The 20,364-nt window shown below is 40.4% G+C and overlaps 1 protein-coding gene across 1 annotated transcript; it reads right to left on the bottom strand.

Moving 5' to 3' along the window:
- Nucleotides 1-516: 516 nt before the first annotated feature.
- Nucleotides 517-16,717, bottom strand: GEMIN2 (gem nuclear organelle associated protein 2). The gene is made up of 10 exons (XM_077819096.1): nt 16,513-16,717; nt 13,970-14,054; nt 7,562-7,651; nt 5,631-5,690; nt 5,307-5,420; nt 3,614-3,658; nt 2,283-2,351; nt 1,834-1,944; nt 1,479-1,537; nt 517-1,034 (listed from the first exon to the last, which is right to left on the bottom strand). Exons 1-10 carry the CDS (start codon nt 16,692-16,694, stop codon nt 995-997), a joined length of 855 nt encoding a protein of 284 aa, XP_077675222.1. The 5' UTR covers nt 16,695-16,717; the 3' UTR covers nt 517-994.
- Between the last annotated feature and the right edge of the window lie 3,647 nt (nt 16,718-20,364).

The raw sequence follows: 20,364 nt of genomic DNA, 5'->3' as shown, positions 1-20,364 counted from the left end.
GAGCATAGAGAAACTAATTTCATTTTGAAGTGGTTAAATGTACAAAAAGCATACCCGATCAGTGTATGAGACTAGTCTTATACATCCAGTAAAGTTAACAGGATTAAGGTTACAATATTTCTGTCTAGATTACATTAAAGCCAGGTCAAATAGTTGTACAAGCTTGTTCACACTAATAAATATTCATTATGCTCTTGTGAGTAAATGTGTAATTATTTTACTGCTAAAATTAGTATAAACTAGTTTTATTGCACTAGCATCCAACATTTTCAGATCCTTTGTTTTATCTCATGAATACGGAGCTAATTGTTAAATATATTAGAGTCCCTAACTAATAAGGAATATAGTTTTGTAGTACTATTTAAATTCAGTACCTGAATTGAGACCATAAAAAAACCCCTCACTCCATGTATATCTAACATGACCACCAATTCTGAAAAGTGCAGTTTATAAATAGCAAAAATAGATGCCAAGAAGCAATTTTTAGAAACATTCTAGCAAGACACACACACTGAGCAGTTTTGAAAATTTTATTGTAAAGTTTTACAAAACCCTTTAATATCTGACTCTTTATCCTGGTTCAGGAAAGAGCTTTCTCACTGCCTCAAACTTTCATTTGTAAAAAGCTTGGGGCGCAGTCTTGCAAATCTTTATTCACATGAGTAATTCAATTTCAACAAAAGGGCTTACTCTCCAGAAGTAATTTTTCAGGATAAACTACCCTTGGGTGCTTACAACAGCTCAAGTTGCATACTGCTTTAAAGACCACTTGTTTTTGCAGAGAAACAGGTTTATAGAGAGTGGGTAGACACTTCGCTGCTGACCCTTTTCAGGTCATGGATTATTCAGTGAAACCAGCAGTCTTTTGCTCAACACCATTCAAGCTCACTACTAAGAAGGTACATTTTGAGCTGCATTGCACCTGGCTGTTTAACACTGATGCTGGTGTTGGTTTTATAGCGACGCGAGACATTTAAATATCCCCAATCTGGAATCAGGAGGGCTCATCAGCCAGATCACGTTGATCAAAATACCTATCAGAGAAACGTAATTTGAATATATGGAGAACAAAGTTAGTCTGAGAAAGTGTTAAGACATTGTCTCCCCCCCATTAAGTAATTGACAGTGTATTTGCTGTATATTTTACCACTAGTTTTTATTCCCAGAATGTTTTTGGCTTCATATAAGTAATTTTAGATTTGTTCAAAAGGTTCATTGTTTATCACCTGCTTCAGATTAGTTTTTATTTTATTTTACTTACCTCTCCTTGAGGAAATCAGTATATGCTTAGTTTTCTCCTGGTTTTAAAAGTAAGTCATTTTAACTGAGCAAATGTGTACCACAGTATATAAGGTCTTTACAAAAACATTGTCATAGCCAAAATTCCTTAAAAGCTGATCCTAAAGCCAAGATTTCTGTGCTTGCTGTGTACATAAATTACTCCAAATTCTACTTAATAAAAATGAAGCTTGCAATACCTGCTAACTAAACAGATTAACAAATTCAGAGCAGACACTTTCTCTTCATTCTTGTTCTCCTGCAACAAAGGAATATGAAGTCTTAGGTCATATGTCTAATATTACTTGGCTGCAGAAAAGAACTGCCATTCTTAAGCAATTTGTTGGGTTCCCATAAAAATCCAGTAGTTCATTCTCCATACTTTGCTTTTTCATTCACTTGAGTCTACTATATACATATACATACACACACACTATTAAATCGAATAACTTGGATAAAAGCAAACTAAGAATTTTATTTCTCAACAATACTGTCAAGTCATCCCCCACACTACGCTGAATTGTAAGAGTTTTCCCATATTAAATTGTTACTTACCTCTAATACTCTGACTTCAGAGCATCGTCTTGCCAATTGCCGAATCAGGGAGTGAGCTTCAGGCAACAAAGGCTTTTCAAGACATGCCAACAAAGCATAAAGCCATCTGCCCTAAGTGGATTTAAATAGAAGTAGTACAGCTTGGTATTTTCCAAATCAATTTTTACCGTAATTAATTGGTAACACACCAACTGTACTGAATGCTAGTAGAGACCAATATCTAGTTCAAGAAAATACATGCATTAATAAATATTGTCATGATAGAGGGGAGATAGGGAAAAAGGTTTCAAAGTTTGTTTTAACACCAAGTGTGTGCTCCCTAGGGCAGACCTACAGGCAAGGGAGACAAGTTATCATTGCTATGAAAATAAATTTGAGTTTCTTGATATTTGAAATATACAACTCTTCACTGAGTTAGTTTATAGGTAGATAGAATAAATTAAAATTACCAGTTCTGGAGTAAACGCTTTCTCTCCAAACCAGTTTATCAGATATTCCAGGACGCTAGTTACTGTTGCCTTTTAAAAGAGGAAAAGAAAAAAACACCTGAAAAGAAGAATGACTACATATAACGGTCATTGCACCAATTTTTGATTATAGTTTATAAAGAACTATATCAAAAGCAAACAGAAGCGTGACTTCACTTTTCATAGTGAAATGACACTTGTTTATATATCCACTCTATGGTGCATCTAGACAGGCATTTATTTCAGTCTGAAACTAGATATAAAGGAGAAAGGAAATTTCAGGACAGATGCTGCTGAAATTGAAAAGGACTTGAATATATAGTAAGAAGAGAAATGATGCCCAAAGTGGACCACAATACTTGAAAGTCTTTCTGTACCTCTGATTTTAGTTTTATGGCAGACACAGAAAAAATTCAGACTGTTTAGAGATGACTAACAGGACATAATAGTACGAGGGGTAGTATTAGTATGAGGGGCTTCCACGATGTTCAGAATGCCACAAGACATTCCACATGCTGTTCTCCGGGTGGCTTGCAACATCCGGGATAAAATTCCATCAACTGAGGTGTGGAGGCAGCCTACAGGCAGACACCCTATTACATGGGTTCATGAAGTCTGTTCCAACGTCGGACTTTCTGCTAGGGTGATCAGACAGCAAATGTGAAAAATTGGGATGGGCGTGGGGGGGTTAATAGGAGCCTATATAAGAAAAAGACCAAAAAATCAGTACTGTCCCTATAAAATCGGGACATCTGGTCATCCTACTTTTTGCCCATCAAGGCTTTGCAGCCACACAGGAATGGACCGAATGGTGAACAGTCACTACAGCCGACCGTTTGGTTAAGCGCTGAAGTAGCAGTAGCAGTGGTGCAGTAAGCAATGTGAATAAACATCACATCTGTCCTGTGTTTGTTCTCTCCTCCTCTCCTCAGGAGGAGAAGCATGTGCAGTGGAGTGTATTGTTCTGGTAGGGTTTTTATTATTATTATTTAAGCCACAAGCATGTGAATGTGTCCTCAGTACCAGCAACAATAATCAAAAGTAATTCACATGAACAAAAAAATATTTCTATTTAAACACTAAGTATCAATCAGAAAAGGGTAGAGGTTTGATGTGTTAGTTTTACCAAGTAAGACTCTAGTGGCAGATTGCGATAATGCCTCAAACAAGTTTTATGGTATAAATTATTGTTTCCTTTAATACAATGACACTCAATAGATGGGATATCCATGGAATTAATAGGAAAACTATAGAAAAAGTAAATATTTTTGGTGAGAAATATTTTATTCTCATAAGTAGAAACATAGACTTACCTGATTCATTCTGCTAACAATACTTAAAAAAGGGGGAAAACCAATCTGAAAAGAAAAATCATGGTGGAACTGTAATATATGAAGTAAACTTCCCAAGAAATGCCCTTGTATTTTAAGATTTAAATTAGAACAGAGTTTGAACGTGAGGACATAAATCCACTTCATATTTTTCATTGTAATGGGTTTTCAAAGCATACGAAATTCTAATTTTGAAAATGCCAGTTACAATTAATAAAGTGAAGAGCAATAAATACTCCTGGGGGAATTCTGTACCAAAATATTAACAATTCTGTGCACATTATAAAATTCTGCATATTTTGTGAAAACAACACTATATAATCACGCCAATTTCCATTATTTTGGTAATTATTTCAAAATATCTGTCAGTAATTATGTCTGTAACAATACAGACAAAAAATTCTCCCAAGCGCAGAGAGTTAAAGAAACCTCTATGACAACCCAGTTCCTGTTTCTCTTCCCCCTATTCCCCAGAGCCCAGCTGGGGGGCCAGATACCCATAACCTCTTCCCCTCCCAGAGCCCAGCTGCGGGGCACCCCCCAGCCCAGTCACTTGCATGCACCCCTACCCTCCCAGACCCCAGGGATCCAGAGGGAGAAACAGCATGATGCTGGATCCTGGGCTTGTTTGGAGTTTCCTGCACGCCAAGTCCTTCCTTCAGGACGTGCTGGGAAATGTAGCTGCCAGAAACCCTCCAGCTCCTCCTCCCCCTCCCTTCAGCAGTGTCTTCTATTTGTGAGCTGGGCTCTGCCAGGTCCAGTGCCACGTAGTGGCGGCAGGCAGCTCTGTAGCCCATTTCTGTTTGTGGGGGTGGGGGGGAATTCTGAGCAGAACATTAATTTCTGCACCAATTTTGCATTGTTCAGTGGCACAGAATTCCCCCAGGAGTAAACAAAGCAAACATAAGCAGTAAAAAATAGCTATTCATCTAAATGTTACCAAATACTGGGAGAGGCAACAGATTTTAAAAGGATACAACTTGAATTTCTTTGGACTTCAATTTTTTTTAAAAAGTTATTGTTTGGGTCATAGGCTCTTTAAATAGGTCCTGAATTTTTATAAGTGTTTTCTGGCTCTCTGATGTTTACTAAGGGCCTTTCCGGCACGTCTAAGAGGAACAACGAACATGCCTGAGTCCACGTCTCCACCTACCTCTCTGTATACACACATGCTCACCCAAACTCCTTCCTCTCTGTACACATCCATGCCTGATGCCTTTGTGGCTTCAGCTTTGCTGCTACCACTACTAGTAAGCCCACTCTTAAAAGGCTTAGGGAATAGCATATATGAGAGTTCCCTGGAGAGTGGTCTGCACAGGAGACAAACTGCAACTGACCATCAACAAAAAATGGAGACTATGCAGAAAATGCTGTTAAACATACAGAATAAAACATTGTCTCTAACATGTTTCAGTTAATAGTAATCCTAAGACTAGCTTATAGTAGTAGATATATTTCCATCTGAAAATTAAGTAAGATCAGATTCTCTGCTTCACCAAGATTCCACTTAACATAGCAGGCAGGTGTGCAGCATGTTCATCAGAGCCTGTTTTGCATTCAGATTGGATCTGCACTGAGCCCAACACATCAGGACAATTTCTAGAAGCTGCTAACGAGACATAACTGCCAAGAACCAAGAAGGAGCTTGAGTACTCTTATTAAAAGTGATACCTACCTTTATGTAATCAATTCCTAGGTTTTCATTACCAGACACTGCAATAGCTGTTTCCGAATATAACTTTTCACCCAGACAAAACAGTTTCCAGCCTTCTTCATCCTCAGATTTTGGCTGAAAAAGGTAAATAAGAGTGGGCTACTTTTCATATGATGTTATGATTTGTATTTTCATTACATAAATTATATATTTTCAAATAATATATAACTCTGGTAATCCTGATTTGCAGTTAAACACAATTACTAATGCACCACCATTATAAGCATAACACAATTTAACAGTAAAATAAAGAGGTTCACAAAATTTGTTATAAAATTCACTCACCATTGTAACATTGCTGTCCAAATGTTGTGCCTTCCAATGATTTCTGTGTTTGTTCAAACTCTGTAGGATTAAAATAATTAAGCTTGATTATGGTTCATAATGTAATGATTTTATTCTAGCCAAAATAGCTTTTCATCTCCAAATTGCTTTAATTGGGCCTTCATAACCATAAACAAACCAATTCAATACCATTATAATGGTTATTTCTTTTAGAAAAAGTAGATTGCATGTTGCTGTAAAACTATGGTAAATAACTGATCAAATTATTCATGTATTTCTTTTAATATAACAACGTGTTGCAAGTTGTAAGACAGAATTTACTATTTTATAACCTGTAAAGAGAGATGAAATATGAAGAAAATGTGTTGCTTGGTTAGTCTACTCCTTAAAATGTTACTTTAAATGCTTCTTCATTTATATAGCTTTGACAATCTCTAGAACCATAATTTTAGCACTATTAATCCTTTAAAATGTTTACTTAAGGTAAGCAATCTTAAGAAAAACAGTTTTCAATTCTTGAAACACTGCCCTTGCTTCTGTTTTGAGATGTATGTTTAAATGGGGAGCTTTCACCTTCATAAGCCAGCTTTCTCCTTCTTCTGGATCTGGCAGAGTTAGCATGTGTTTGATAATCTTGCCCTAGAAATAAGCCTCAACAAGTACTGCAGTATCCTAAATGAGAGGAAAACTGGCTGAAAGGAACCAAAACCTTGTTTCAACACGAACGCTAAAAGAGATTAGATGTATTCAGATTCTCAGTCCAGTATGGGTCAAGGACCTTCATACCATAAAAATACCTTTTTGAAAGGAGATATGTAGAGTTTGTCCAAACCCAAAATGGCCTGCTTTGACAGTATTCTGGAGATTGAAGTTTAAACCTTTGGAATTCAAGGTATGTTTTCCAACCAGTGACGGTTATTGCAGCAAAGTTTTTGTTGTTGTTTTTTAAGCAGGCACCATGAGACCAGAAATCTGTGCTAAAAATCAGAAGAGCTGACAGATTTTATACAAACATAATGTTAGCACAGAGGGCTAGCCTTCTGATTCTTCTTCACTGCTACTCTTGCATGTTTTCATGGATACTAACACCAATGCTTTTCCTTCCCCTCCACGCTAATTCTGTCAGAGGTAAAAGAGGTCGGCATTTAACATGTTGCAATAGGAATGCTATATGTTTTAAGTCACTTAAGATCTTAGAGTATTAAAACTTCGTGGTAAAAGTCCAGTTTACTATTTGTTTACCTTTTGCAATTTACTCAGCTTGGATTGGGGGTGGGGGGGGGTGGGAAGGGGGAGAGGCTATTCAGTTTCCCTTTCTAGTTCTCATACAATGGGGCAACTTGCAAGCACTGTATGGAAAATTTAAGATACGGCCATCAGATCTGTGCAGATGGACCTTTCTACCTAGATGGAATCCTGCTGAACTCAATGGGTTCCTGTATGGGTGCAAGGTACTGTCCATGAGCCCCATTACTGGACTGGGACCCAAATGTTTTTATTTCGATCTTAGTAGTTCATTAAAACATTCCTATTAATACTACATTTTGTAATATTTTTTGTTAGCTACAAAAAACCCCTAAGCTTTGTCCTCAACTACTTGACAGAGACTCTTAATACACAGATATCATCATTTACAAGACTGTTCTCAGCCAGCTAAATGTATGATTGCCTGTTTTCTCCAAGAACCTCTTTGGTGCTGGAGTGTCATGATAAATTAGGTTTACCAAAAAACCCATACAAAAAAAAACAAAACAAGTTTTCCAAAGACAGAGCAGTCATCTACTTTATTTACTATTTTCTACCATAAAATGTTACGTCCTATATCTTTCCCCAGAATGCAGTAAAGTTCACCCTTCCACCCCAAAAAACACCACCACACTAGATGCCATCATATCCACACTGCACTAGTTTGTGAACACTCTGTTCTTTACCTGACGAACTGCTGAAAAGTGAGACACTTGCTGCTGCTGCCATTTGAGAGTTGGAGAATATCCCTCAGGGGCAGGATGGCATCCTGTGAGCTAAGAAAGCATAGGTAGGATTTTTTTTTATAACAACAAGTAATCAACAAACAGAACCCTAAACTAATTAAGTCTAAAACTAAGAATTTCAACTTAAAGTACATGTGAAACTAGGAAGACAAGACAAGAGATAATTCTACTTTGAGAAAGAAAATAAAACCAGCCCCAATTCTCACATTTTACAAAAGAAATGTCATGTTTTGACTGGTGATATGCTGAAGATATCCAAATGACAGATGTACCCCACTCTCTTACTATTAATGGGGAAGTATTGTTTTCTCATAATGATAGGGGAAATTCTCTAAAATAGAACAAATGGTCATTATTTTTCTTTTTCTGAGTGTAGATTTAAATAGTTTATTTTGCACAAAGTACAAATGCAAGTTTTACAGAAATCTCAATCAGATATATTGACTGTCTTACTTCATATCACAAGCAAGTGGATAGCCTGTTTTGCACAGAATAAAAGACTGATCTATAAAAATACATTGTTTTAGGGCCCTAAACAGATCTACCACTTCAATTAAGATGGGGCAACTGCCAGCCATATAAGACATCAGTGCAGAATCAGAAGAATTACCGTTCCAGATCTCCACATTAAACCCATGAATTGGTAATAAAAATCTAGGAGGTAGAGATAAAAATTTTTAAATGCTTGTAGTTAAGTGCCTTTTAGAAGAAGGGATAATGAAAAACCTCTAATGACTTCTTGCAGGTGGGATGCTGAAAATTTAGCAAGAATATAGGATATATCTCTAGATTAAAAGTGAACCCCAAAACTCACACTAATCCACTACTTTTACAGTTCAGTATTGAGCCAAGTCCCTATTTTATTGCATTGAACAAGCTCTGAATGATTAACTGGAAGAGACACACAAGCAGGAAATTCCACTATTATTTCTACAAGATACAATGAGTTAAAGAAAAGTTAATCTGAACTGTAATGTATATTAAAAAAATTTAATTAAAATAGTTTCAAGTACCACATTTTGCCTGACCACATCCCAATTTGATTTTACAAACACTTAGGCTTGGTCTGCACTACAAAGTTAGGTCCACGCAAAACAGCTTATGTTGACCAAGTTTGTGCATATGTCTATGCTTAAATTGGTCTCCCTCTGATGTAAGTGCCTCATTATGCTGACACACTAATACCATCTCTCCAAGCGGCGCAGAGCCACAGTCCATGTACTTAGGTCAACACAGGGCAAATGTAGACACTGCATTACTATAGCAATCCTAACTGTCGTCCAGCAGCTGTCCTATAATGCCCCATACTGATCACTCTGGTCACCATTGTGAACTTCACTTCCCAGGGGTCACATAAACCAGAAACCCCTCCTCCCATTTAAAGCCCTGAAAATTTTTGAAATTCCATTTCCTGATTGCCTGATACAGTGTTCACACCTAGCAGCTTTCCATTGTTGAGTGCAATTGCCCAGCGGACCACGCTGGCTATATACTCCAGATGCGCACTCCTGCCTGGAGCAGACAGGAGATATTGGATCTCCTGGGCCTGTGCGGAGAAGAGGATGTGCAGGCCCAGTTTCAAACCAGCTGTAAATGTCGATATCTACCAGCACATTGCTCAGGGGATGCAAGAGAAGGGGCCAGCAGCAGTGCCGCACAAAAGCCAGGAAGCTGTGGCAGGCATACCACAATGCCAGGAAGACCAACAATCAATCTGATACCAAGCCGCAGACCTGTCCCCTTTACAAAGAGATGCACGCCATACCTGGCAGAGATACCCCTCCCGACGCCAGCACAGTGGATACCTCTGAGAAGCCAAAGACATAAACCCCTGGTGTGAACAGTGAGGAGGAAGAAGAGTTGGTGGTGGAGGATGAGGAAGAGGAGTATGGGACAGGTAAACAGGGGATCCAGCTGCCCAGCAAGCCAGGACCTGTTTCTGACTCCACTGCAGTCCAGCCAATCAAGCACAGGTGAGTCTGATGCAGGGGAAGGAACCCTGGGTAAGTGTTTAGATAAATTTTCAATTACAGGGATGGCACTCCCAAAGTGTCAAAAGATGTGTTCTGCTTTTTCATTAATTTACTCACGATAGAAGAGCTAGTGGTATAACCAAGAGATGTAGAATTGCTATCCGTTTTTCATTCCACTCTAAAATGGGAGGGGGGGGGGGGAGGAGAAGAGAAGGAGAATATGATCATGTGGAGCAGTTTATGTATGTACACAGGGATGTTCCTTGAATCCTCCTGAGAGATCTGTATGAAATTTTCATGGAGGTACTCTGCAATCCTCTGCCAAAAGTTTCTAGGGAGGGCTGCCTCATTCCTCTGCCATAGGACACTATTCCACAACACTCAGCAACAACTTCAGCAGGCACCATTGCAATACACAGGCTAGTATCATAAAGGCCCAGACAGCTTCAGGACACCAGTAGCAACTGTCCTCTCTCTACCTTTGTTACCCTCAGGATTGAGATATCAACTAAAATCACCCCAGTCCCCAGTGGGCCACTCTCACCATGGCTGGCGCTGTGACTGACACTGTCCACAAGCAATCCCAAGCAGAAGTGAGAACGTAGTGCTTAAAACTTTAGGAAAGCAAGGAGAGTGAGTTCAGCATCCAGGTCCGCTTTCTTAGTGAATATGCTGATAATGTTACCCCATGTGTTTTGTCTTAAAACAACTGCCATTACAGCCTTCAGGATCTCCCCTTGCACACCTGCAGAATGCCTGAACCAGATGAGGAGAAAGAGGACTCGGGATGACATGTTCAATGGAATCCTGCAAGCCAGAGCTGCATTGTATCATGAGCACAAGGCATGGAGGATGAATACTATGGACATCCCACAGAAGGAAAGAGTGGAGAGGGGAAAGGCCCAAGAGTTCCAGCAGGAAAAAGGAGAGAGAGATGCATTAGGACATAATACGGATTTTCAGGCAGCAAACACAGATGTTGCAGGCTCTGGTGGACCTGCAGGTTCAACTATCCCGAGCTCACCTCCCTCTACAATCCATTGAGAGCTCAGTATCAGGAACATCCTATATCCCCCACATAACATTCCATGTGTCATCATTCCCCATACCACTCCACCCCAAGGGACATTAAAGACAATCACAGTTTCTCATACACTGACTTGTAAAAAAGCCATGGTTGGTGTATGTGTAGCTGAAATCAATATGAACATTTTTTCCCCTTCATAATAAATTAAGAGATCAGAACTTATGTTTTTATTGTATTTGTTTTAAATTGCACAAGTTGTTTTTTTAAACTACTTTTGTTACAGAATAAAATTATATTATTTGGAAAATAATTCATCTTTATTAGGTCACAACATATGCTGCCAAGTGCTCAGCAGTTCTGAAAGCAACCAATTACCTGTTACTGCATGACGACACACAAATCATAGGCTCATTCACAAACAAAATTAACAGGTGAAATGACAATGTTATATTCCTACACGTAATTGCCACAAAAGAGCAGAACCTGGACAACACCACACACTACTCTGGCTCGCTGTTAAACTGGTCTTTGAAAGTCTCCCTGAGCTGTATACCTCCTTGTTAAGCTCTTCTAATACCCCTTGCATCTGGCTGTTCAAATTCAGCAGACATCTGCTCCACTTCCACCCTTGTGGAAACTTTTCTCCCTTTGCTTCACATATATTATGCAGGACACAGCAAGGAGCTATAACCATTGGGATATTTTTCTCACTGAGGTCCAACCTTGTGAGTAAACAACGCCAGTGACCCTTCAAATGACCAAACGCACATTCAACTGTCATTTGGCACTTGCTGAGCCAGTAGCTGAATCATTCCTTGCTGCTGTCGATGTGGCCGGTGTACGGCTTCATGAGTTGGGGGAGTAAAAGGAAGATTGGGTCACCCAAGATCACTATTGGCATTTCAACATTCCCACTGGTAATCGACTGGTCGGGAAAGGAAGTCCCTCCTTGTAGCTTCCTGAATAGTCCTGTGCTCTTACAGACGTGAGTGCCATGTACCTTCCCTGACCAGTCCACACTGATGTTGGTGAAGAACCCCTGGTGATCCACCAATGCTTGCATAACCATAGAAAAGTAGCCCTTTCCGCAGATATTCTCAGTGGCAAGGTGGTCTGGAGCCAAAATAGGGATATGCATGCCATCTAGCACTCCACCACAATTGGGAACCCCATTGCTGCAAATCCATCCACTGTGTCCTGCACATTGCCAGGAGTCACAGTCCTGCTTAGCAGAAGGCGATGAATGGCTCTGCATGCTTGCATGAGAACGGCCCCCGCTGTGGATTTCCCAAATCCAAATTGATTCCAGACTGACCGGTAGCAATCTGGCGTTGCAAGTTTCCACAGTTCCACTCACTTCTCCCTGTCAGTGCTGTTCTCATTTTGGTGTCCCTGGGCTGAAGGGCTGGGGCGAGCTCAGTGCACAAATCCAGGAATGTGGCTTTGTGGATCTGAAAGTTATGCAGCCAGTTTGTCACCCCAAACTTGCAACATGATGCAACCCACCAGGTCAGTGCTAGTTTCTTGGGCCCAGAAGTGGCAATCCACCATCTGGAGCTGCTCTGTGAATGCCACCAACAACCGTGAATCTGTTCTCCAAGGAATCATCATGGTCCCCACTCATTCGGTTCTTCTTGAGGCTCTGCAAATACTCCAGGATTGTGCGCTCTGTGCTTGCAACGTTCATGACAATAGTGCAGAGCTGTGCAAGCTCCATGGTTCTGTCAGAGATAGCAGACAGCGAGGAGAGCCATGTGGGTTTGTGGAATTTTGAAAAAGAGGTGCAAAAGTTATGGATACATATAACATTATCGGATGGAAACAGTAGCAAACTGGGAAGTTGACCCCATGCTCCCAGCTACCCCTGCATGACTCATTTCAGTCCCATCATGCACTGCCAAAGCTTCCCAAAAGACAGTGAACATGAGAGTGGCGAGTTGCACAGTGGGATACCTATACATTGTGCACAGCACTCTGCATTGATACAAGCACTCCTGATGAGTATGTTTCTCACCGAACCAAGGAGCCAAGTATGCAGGCGCACAAGCGACATACTAACTTTGGCAGCTGTATGCCAACGTAACTTGAGTAAACATAAGTTTGTAGTGTAGACGTGCCCTTAAACAAAAATATTTATCTCCCCCTGTTGTGTGATCAATAGAAACAAAAGGGAAACCTGTCAAAGCAAATAAACTAAGATGACACACTTTCTCCTCTACCATCTCTTAAAGATCGTAGTCTGATCTGCCTCAGTTCTCCATCTACAAAATGGGGATAATATCTCACTGGGGTGTTACGAAGATAAAAATCTATTAATGATTGTGACGTGGTCAAATAATAAGGTGAGTAAGTCTATATAAGCATCTAAATAGATTTTAGTAATATTAGATTTTAAAAATAATTTATGTTAGAATATTAAATAGATGGTGTCCCCTCTAGAAAGTAAAACAAAATACTATCATTCTAAGGGCCTGATCTATCTCCTATCATCAAAGTTAACTGAAGGATTAGTAACTTCATTGGGAGGTAGTCAATTTTATGGCTTATCATAAGAAGAGAATACAATATCTTTCTATATGTACTTGAAAACCCCTCCTTCAAATATTCTCTCCTTTCTTGATAGAGTTGAAGTGAAAGAGGAAAGTGTCCCAGGTTGTTCAACTGGGAATCATGAAGTAAAATTGAGCAAATGAAAATTTTATGCCAATCTCACGGAATGTTTTCCAACCGTGAAATATCAGAATAGAGTTTCCAAAAGAGAAATTGTAGAAGCTCCATTATTTGAACCATTTCAAAGGGGACAGGGCAAAGCCCTAGGACACATACAGTAGGGAATAATCCTGTTTGGCTGACCAGAATGGATGGACTAGGGTGATTTAAAAAAAAAAAAAAAAAATCTGAGAAACTAGCAACAGTAAAAGAATAAGAACATACTCTGTATTGATATCCTTGTATCTTTCAACTGTAGGAAAGTTTTATGACAAACTTTGTTATAAATCTTTAAATACAAAATTCTTTCAGTTGCTTCTGCAGTGAGAAAATATGATCAATTATTTTTGCTGTAGATACAAGACAATATTTTGTGTGAATGTTATAAGTTAGATTAGTTGAGTTTTAATGAGACTTCAGTTATCCAGTAATTCACAGTCTGAATCTGCAAGACTAGATTCCATTTACTTCTGCAGATTACTTAAAATTCAGGTACTCCACGACATGTTTGATGCTTATACCATGCATCCAAAAATTTTAGTATGAAACCAAAACCTTTTATTCTCATTTAACTGTCTAGTCTGTTTTTCTAAAAAAATATTTTAAAAATATATACACAAATATATACACAATACTTACTGAAATATTCACTGTCTGCTTCTTTCTCAACTTTCTGGGGTCTATCTGTGCCACAACAACATCTGGGCATCGTGCTGCTTCAATCCTTCAAACAGAAATAAAAGGCTATGTTTTAAATCCCTCAGCTGCGTCCCTTAGAACCAGAAACGGTCACAGGTTTGGGTTTGCATGAGGAGGTACCTGATCAAATACAAAATACTTGCACAATTCTTAAGTTATGGATTAGAATCTATTAAAGAAAAAAAAGTTAAAAAAAATATTTCTTACGGAAGGGTATGGGCTGAGAGTTTTAAAAAGATTTATGAGTTTACAATATAAGCTATGAATGGTAGATAAGTGCCCCCATGTGAGCCAGTCTGTGGCACAGCCAGGAACAGAATTCAGGACTTGTGATTTCTCGTTCTGTGCTTCAGCCACAAGACATCTTTCCATCATAAATATCAGTAAAGATCATTGCTATTAACAGCTGTAGCAAGTAAAATACCATTGTATTCCTTCTGTGAAAAACAGACTACAGTCAAGAGTAAGAACTTTCTCCTATTATTTGATTATGCCATAATCTGCCTGTCAAAAACATGTGATGATGGATCAGAGAGTGCAGTGGAATTTTAGAAAGTGTTAAAGACAATATGCTTGCTGTCTGAAATGAGAAACTTATGAATATCAAAACCTGAACAACCTAGAGCGACAGAGTCAGGTAATTTTAGGCTTACATTTTTAGTATTGTTAAAAATAGCCTTGTTATGAATATTGACATTAATTTAAATTCTCAGTAAGTTATGTAATTAAGTAACATTTGCACCTTGAACACTGTGTTACCTTGTAAGATTTACAAAGTTTAATTAACAATAGTATTATTCAGACATCAAACTTTGTAATTACTTGTATTATGGTAGCACCTAGAGGAACCAAATGAATTCATAGCACTTTTGTGATGGGTGCTTTCCAAACACATAAGAGATAGTTCATGTTCCAGAGAGTTTATAGTTGAAGGCCCCAATCTTGCAACCATGTACAGCATAAACAGGGCAGTTTGTCTCTGCACTTAGAAATTGCTGGACCAGGACCTAAGAGACAAGACAGCTAAAGGGTTTGGTAAATGGGTTAGGTATAGCGTCAGGGACAGGACCTGGATCTCTTAATTTCCAGTGCAGTGCCTAAACAACACTTATTTCTTAAGAGTATTGTTGGAGACCCCAGGGTATGGCCACTAGTTCAGTTGAGGGGATGGGAGGCCATAAGGGTCGAGGAAGTCTCCCTGCTGAAGGCCTAAGGGCTTCTTCTCAACCCCCCTTAATAGAATTCAGGCCTGGCTAGTTTGAGTAAGCTCTTTTGCTCTTAGAACAATGTTGCAGCCGCATATAATGCCTCATAGTGTAAGGTTTGCTGATGCCAAGTTAAAATAGTAGGAGATAGTTACAAGGCCAGACAGAATGTGCTGGTTGTTTAAGTTGCTAGGAATGCTTGTTAGAGGTTGCAGGAAATAAACATTGTTGTAACCCATATAAGGAAGGCAGAGTATTTGTGTAAAGTTTTGATTGGCTAATGTGTAGTGCAGTAGCATTAAGGAATATAAAAGTGTGTGTAATGACCTGCTCTGATGTGCAGGATTTGAGATTCTATTCTCCCTGTACCTTGTTTGCAGCTGCAAATAAACTTTTCTGCTTCTCTACCCCGTTGTGATTATTGAGTGAAACACACCGGGTAATGAACCTCTGCTGTTGTTTTGCCTCTGGGCACTGGGAGCCCGGCAACAGCATGCTTAGGGAGGTTGTGAAATCTCCACCATTAGAGATGTTTAAGAGCAGGTTAGACAAACACCCGTCAGGAACGGTCTAGAGATAATATAGTCCTGCCACGAGCGCAGGGAACTGGACTTCATTAGATGACCTCTGGAGGTCCCTTCCAGTCCTGTGATTCTACACTGCACTGTAAACCTGGGCTCAGACTCAGGGTGAACTTAGTGAACTCACAGGACCCAGGTTCTCGGACCCAGTGGTCCGAGCGTGAGTCCTGCTGTGATTCAGGTCCAAGCCCTGTCATTTTACAGCGTGGATACAGCTCAACCCTGGATCTCCAGAGGTCTGACCTGAGGCTGCACCCAGGCCCAGCAAATACAAGCCCAGGTTCAGACCGCAGCGCGGAGTCGCGGACCCACAAGCGGAAGCTTGGAAACAGGGGTCGGCAGACGGGGAGACCCGGGTTGACAATGCAATGTAGGGGGTGGGGCGGCCCCCACGCAGGCTGAGCACTGGGTCCAAGGGGGGCTGGAACCAGCCCCGCAACTCGCAGGGCGCGCGAGAGCGACACGGGTCAGGGCACAACTCCCTGCGCCCCCGGCCCCTTCACAGACGGGAGGGGGGGGAGGCGCCCAACGCCCCCCCCCCAACGGGCTCCCAGGCCAGGCGTGCTCTGGAGAGGCGACCCGGCAGCCGCCGCCCCTCACCAAGGGGAAGCGAGGCCCGGCCCAGCCCCCGCTCGGCTCCCTCACGGGGCCAGAAGGCAGCGGCGCAGCCCCCCCAGCCAACCCCTCCCCCACTTACTGGACCCGCTTTAAATACTCCGAGGGCGTCCGCGGGGGCATGGTGGGGTCGAAATCCTCCGCGAGGTCACAGTCCCCTACAGGCAGGAGCCGGGGCATCAGCTCCTCCACCGCGGACTCCATCACCGCGCCACGGCCGCTGCCACCGGGGCGGAGGGAGAGAATCGTAGGGCGCAGGCGCATTGAGCGACGCCGCTTACTCCAGGGACCGCCTCGGCTGTGGGTCGAGGACACAACGCGTGCGCACTGCGTGACCTTCCGTACTGGGGAGACCGCCCCGTCCGACGCCTGCCGGAGAGCGGTGCAAGCGGCGCAGCGCGCTGCCTTTCCCAGGGCTCAGTGGAGGTTGGGACCCCCTCTAGTGGTGCGGCCAAGCTCCCGATCTCATCTCCTTCGACCGCGTCCCGATGCTTCTGGGACCACCGGTCTGGGAGCTTCTACCCCACTGGTCTGGACTGAAGCCTTCCTGGACCCAGTGCCTTTTGAGCCTGCAAACACCAACCCATTGCACCGTGTGGTTCTTGTTCCAGGCAGTATAAGACACACTGTCTCCTATTGTAATAATAATTGTGCACAGGACCATCTGCTGCCAATACAGACAGTGTATAATTTAGTACCGTAAACAAAACACTACAGGGTGTATTCCCTTTTAAATAACACTATGCCTTATTTTCCATACAGTTCCATACCCTCGTGTGACAAAAGGAGGGCATTGTTATGCAATAGGTGCCCAACAAACCACTGCCATGTTGGAATGTGACCTGCCAAAATAACATTGCAATGTGACCATTGTTATGCACAAACTCAGAAACACTGAAACCTTAGCACAAGCTTGGTACGTAGCTCTCAGCTAGGAAACAGAATGGGAGTAATATTGTGCACAGACAGACAGGTCTACAGAGAACTGCCATGTACTAAGTTTATAATTCAGGGGCACACTTGCCCACTTCTTTACTGACCACAGGTCATCTCTTGACATAATTTCTGGACCCAGAAACACACTAAGCCAACTTTGCCACTGCACTTCAACCTAGGACCAGGTGTACCACAGCTTTCCCTTCATTTTAACAGCCCTGAATCAGACACCTTTTCACACTTTAGTACACTTGTGTACAGATCTACAGAATGGGTTTACTGTCACTATGGCCACAAATTAATGGCAGAATGAAATGTAACAGTTGGCCAAGAGATTTATGTCTCATCATTGCCTTTTGGGGGCTGATGTATCACAGTGGAATGATGGATTGGGATTGAAGATAGAGAGGAGGAAGTTTCTACACGATCCCTATGAGAAAACCTCTTGAAGGGCTAACCTTTGGCTTAACACACAGAAATACCAAGCAATCCTGTATATACCAAGCACACATGTGCCCAAATAGTTCTCTGATGTTAATCCACAAATTATAAAGCAATTAAATCTCCAAAATGCCATTGAATCTATTTAGCTCTTTAATAACCATTTTTAAAGGACCAAAGCAGCGTTCTAACGTAAATTTCAGCATTAGCAAGTGTTTCTTTCAGCACCAGTGCTTAAGATTCAATCTTTCTCCATTTAAGTCAATGGAAGTTTTGCCATTAGTAAATTATTTCTTAATTTCAAAATTTGTCTCATCTGGCAGCTCCCCTTGCTTTCTGTAAAAACAGAAGAAAAGATCAGTGTAATTAGGACGTTGACGGAACTGGACTTTTATATACAGGGATCCATTGCTTGTCTTTTGCCCCATGTCTCAGAGAAATAAACTAACCTTCTTTGGTAAATCTTAAGACCAGCTCTTTCATTTCAGGCTGACACCTCCATCAAGTGAGTACACATTTCAGCCAAAAGATGACACATACACACACACAAGTCATCTTAAATGAAGGCAAAGGGACATTTAAAACACAAACAACAATGTACATTATAGAGAACATAAAACTTTCTCAATTCTCTGTGTCAAATGAGAATAATGATACTTCCCTTCTCTGTAAAACAATTTGAGATCTATGGATAAAAAGCACTATAAGATATAGATATTAATTAATAATAATAATATAATTAATAATAACATACAGTGCCTGCTCTAGGCAATGATACAAATATTTTATCAGTGAAAGGATTTTTAAATTTTACTGCATACACTGCATTTATTGTATTTTTTTAAAAAAAACTATTTGAAAGGCACTTTTGGTTGTTTCTTCTATATTTGAGCAGTTCTGAACAAGCAACGACGTTCAACTTCCCTCTCCATTTTTATTTGCTTTTAAGGTGTGTCTCATAACCATTTACGTGTAACAGGCAGCTTTACTCTGAAATCAGGATGTAACTTCCTGTTAGTGCAAGTGACAAGTGTGAACATCACTTGAAATAAGACCTGCTTAATCAAAACTACGTTGGCATTTCAGGAGAGTTTGACACAGTGCTAAAGGTAAAATCTTAACTTTGTCAATATATAAATGGATTTCTTGAAAATATTCAGATTTTAGGATCTATGATTTTATCTGGTGTGAAGAGAAGAATTATAAAAAGAGAGAATCAGGGATTTTGATGCAGCAAGTTTAAATGTACATTACTTTTTAATTATCTAGATGATTTTTTTCCTGAACATTTCTAATGCTGCTTTTTGAAGCTGAATAACATACTTTGAACTAATTACTTACTTTTAAATTGACTGTTACAGGAAAAACTGATGGTTTTCCTAGGGCTATCAAGAACCAAGACTTAACAATGGAATTCCTGCAATATCTGGCAGAGCTAAATATGATTCAGAGGATGAAGAAGAGAAAACAGTCAGAGCTGAATATTCTTTCTCCTTATCAACTGCCTAGGAGTTACAAAGGAGTAATTTCTTGAAGAAGAGGTGAGTTGCCACCTGTTGATCTGAACTGATGATTCAAAATCTAACACACTAATCTGTAACATATTGCAATAAGGTAAAAAAATAAAGTAGAATTACCATATATTGTAACACCAGGGGATAACAGAAAAGAGATTTTCTGATTACGGTGATTGCTTGTTTTTTGACCTGTTTATCCATTCCATATATGTATCTATGTGTCCATCCAGGTACTTTTGCTTCCCATTGAGGTCCCCGCCACCACAAAATTTGTGCACCTTCCTGAAGGGCTCTTTGGGGCACAAGAAATGTGGGACTGGGCCTTTATAAAATTAAATATTTATTCTTACAATGATTGGTAACAAAAATATTTTATACCTCTTATCCTCACTGGGCTTTCACTATATTGTACGCTCCTGATTTTCTTTCTTTCTTTCTTTCTTTCTTTCTTTCTTTCTTTCTTTCTTTCTTTCTTTCTTTCTTTCTTTCTTTCTTTCTTTCTTCACAGTTAGCTCTCTGCTGCTGTCTACAGGGGTACTCCAGGGCTCTGTCCTTGACCCTCATTTCTTTTCCCTTTAAATCCTTTCTTTGGGCACCATAATATTGAGGGAGTTTTTCCATCTGCTTTAACAGCACCTGCTAAGGGACTATTTGGGGCTCCAGCCTTTTTTTTGGAGGATAGAGAGTCTGGATACCCTCAACTCACAGTTCAATATTTTCTCCAACTGACAGTGTGATCAGAGTGTGTGTAGTGTAACTCAGAATCTCTCCATTCAAGCAGTGTGGGACCCTGCTTTTGTCTGCAAGCCCCTTAAGTCATGAAGCCAGCCTGGTCATTCAGAACATAAGATGACTGGTGAATAGCAGTGAAGATAGTAATTGTGTAGAATTCACCATAACCACAGTTAAAATACAAATAATGGATGTAATGATGTTATAGTCACTCATAATTGATTCACTGATACTAGTTGGTTATTACCATGTGACATATATTTTCAGATTCTGTGAGAAAAAGTGCAAGAGAGATGATAAGTGTTTAG

The sequence above is a fragment of the Eretmochelys imbricata genome, chromosome 6, assembly GCF_965152235.1.
Source record: "Eretmochelys imbricata isolate rEreImb1 chromosome 6, rEreImb1.hap1, whole genome shotgun sequence".
NCBI lineage: Eukaryota > Metazoa > Chordata > Testudines > Cheloniidae > Eretmochelys > Eretmochelys imbricata.
Note: the sequence above shows the minus strand (reverse complement) of the source record. Positions and strands in the feature narration are given on the sequence as shown.

Coding starts and splice junctions, on each gene's coding strand:
- GEMIN2 (XM_077819096.1), bottom strand. CDS start 16,694: ATGCGCCTGCGCCCTACGATTCTCTCCCTCCGCCCCGGTGGCAGCGGC. Junction 7,652..13,969: donor AGCAGACAGTGAATATTTCA/GTAAGTATTGTG, acceptor ATGCTTTCTTAG/CTCACAGGATGCCATCCTGC. Junction 1,035..1,478: donor TTAATCTGTTTAGTTAGCAG/GTATTGCAAGCT, acceptor TTTCTCTGATAG/GTATTTTGATCAACGTGATC.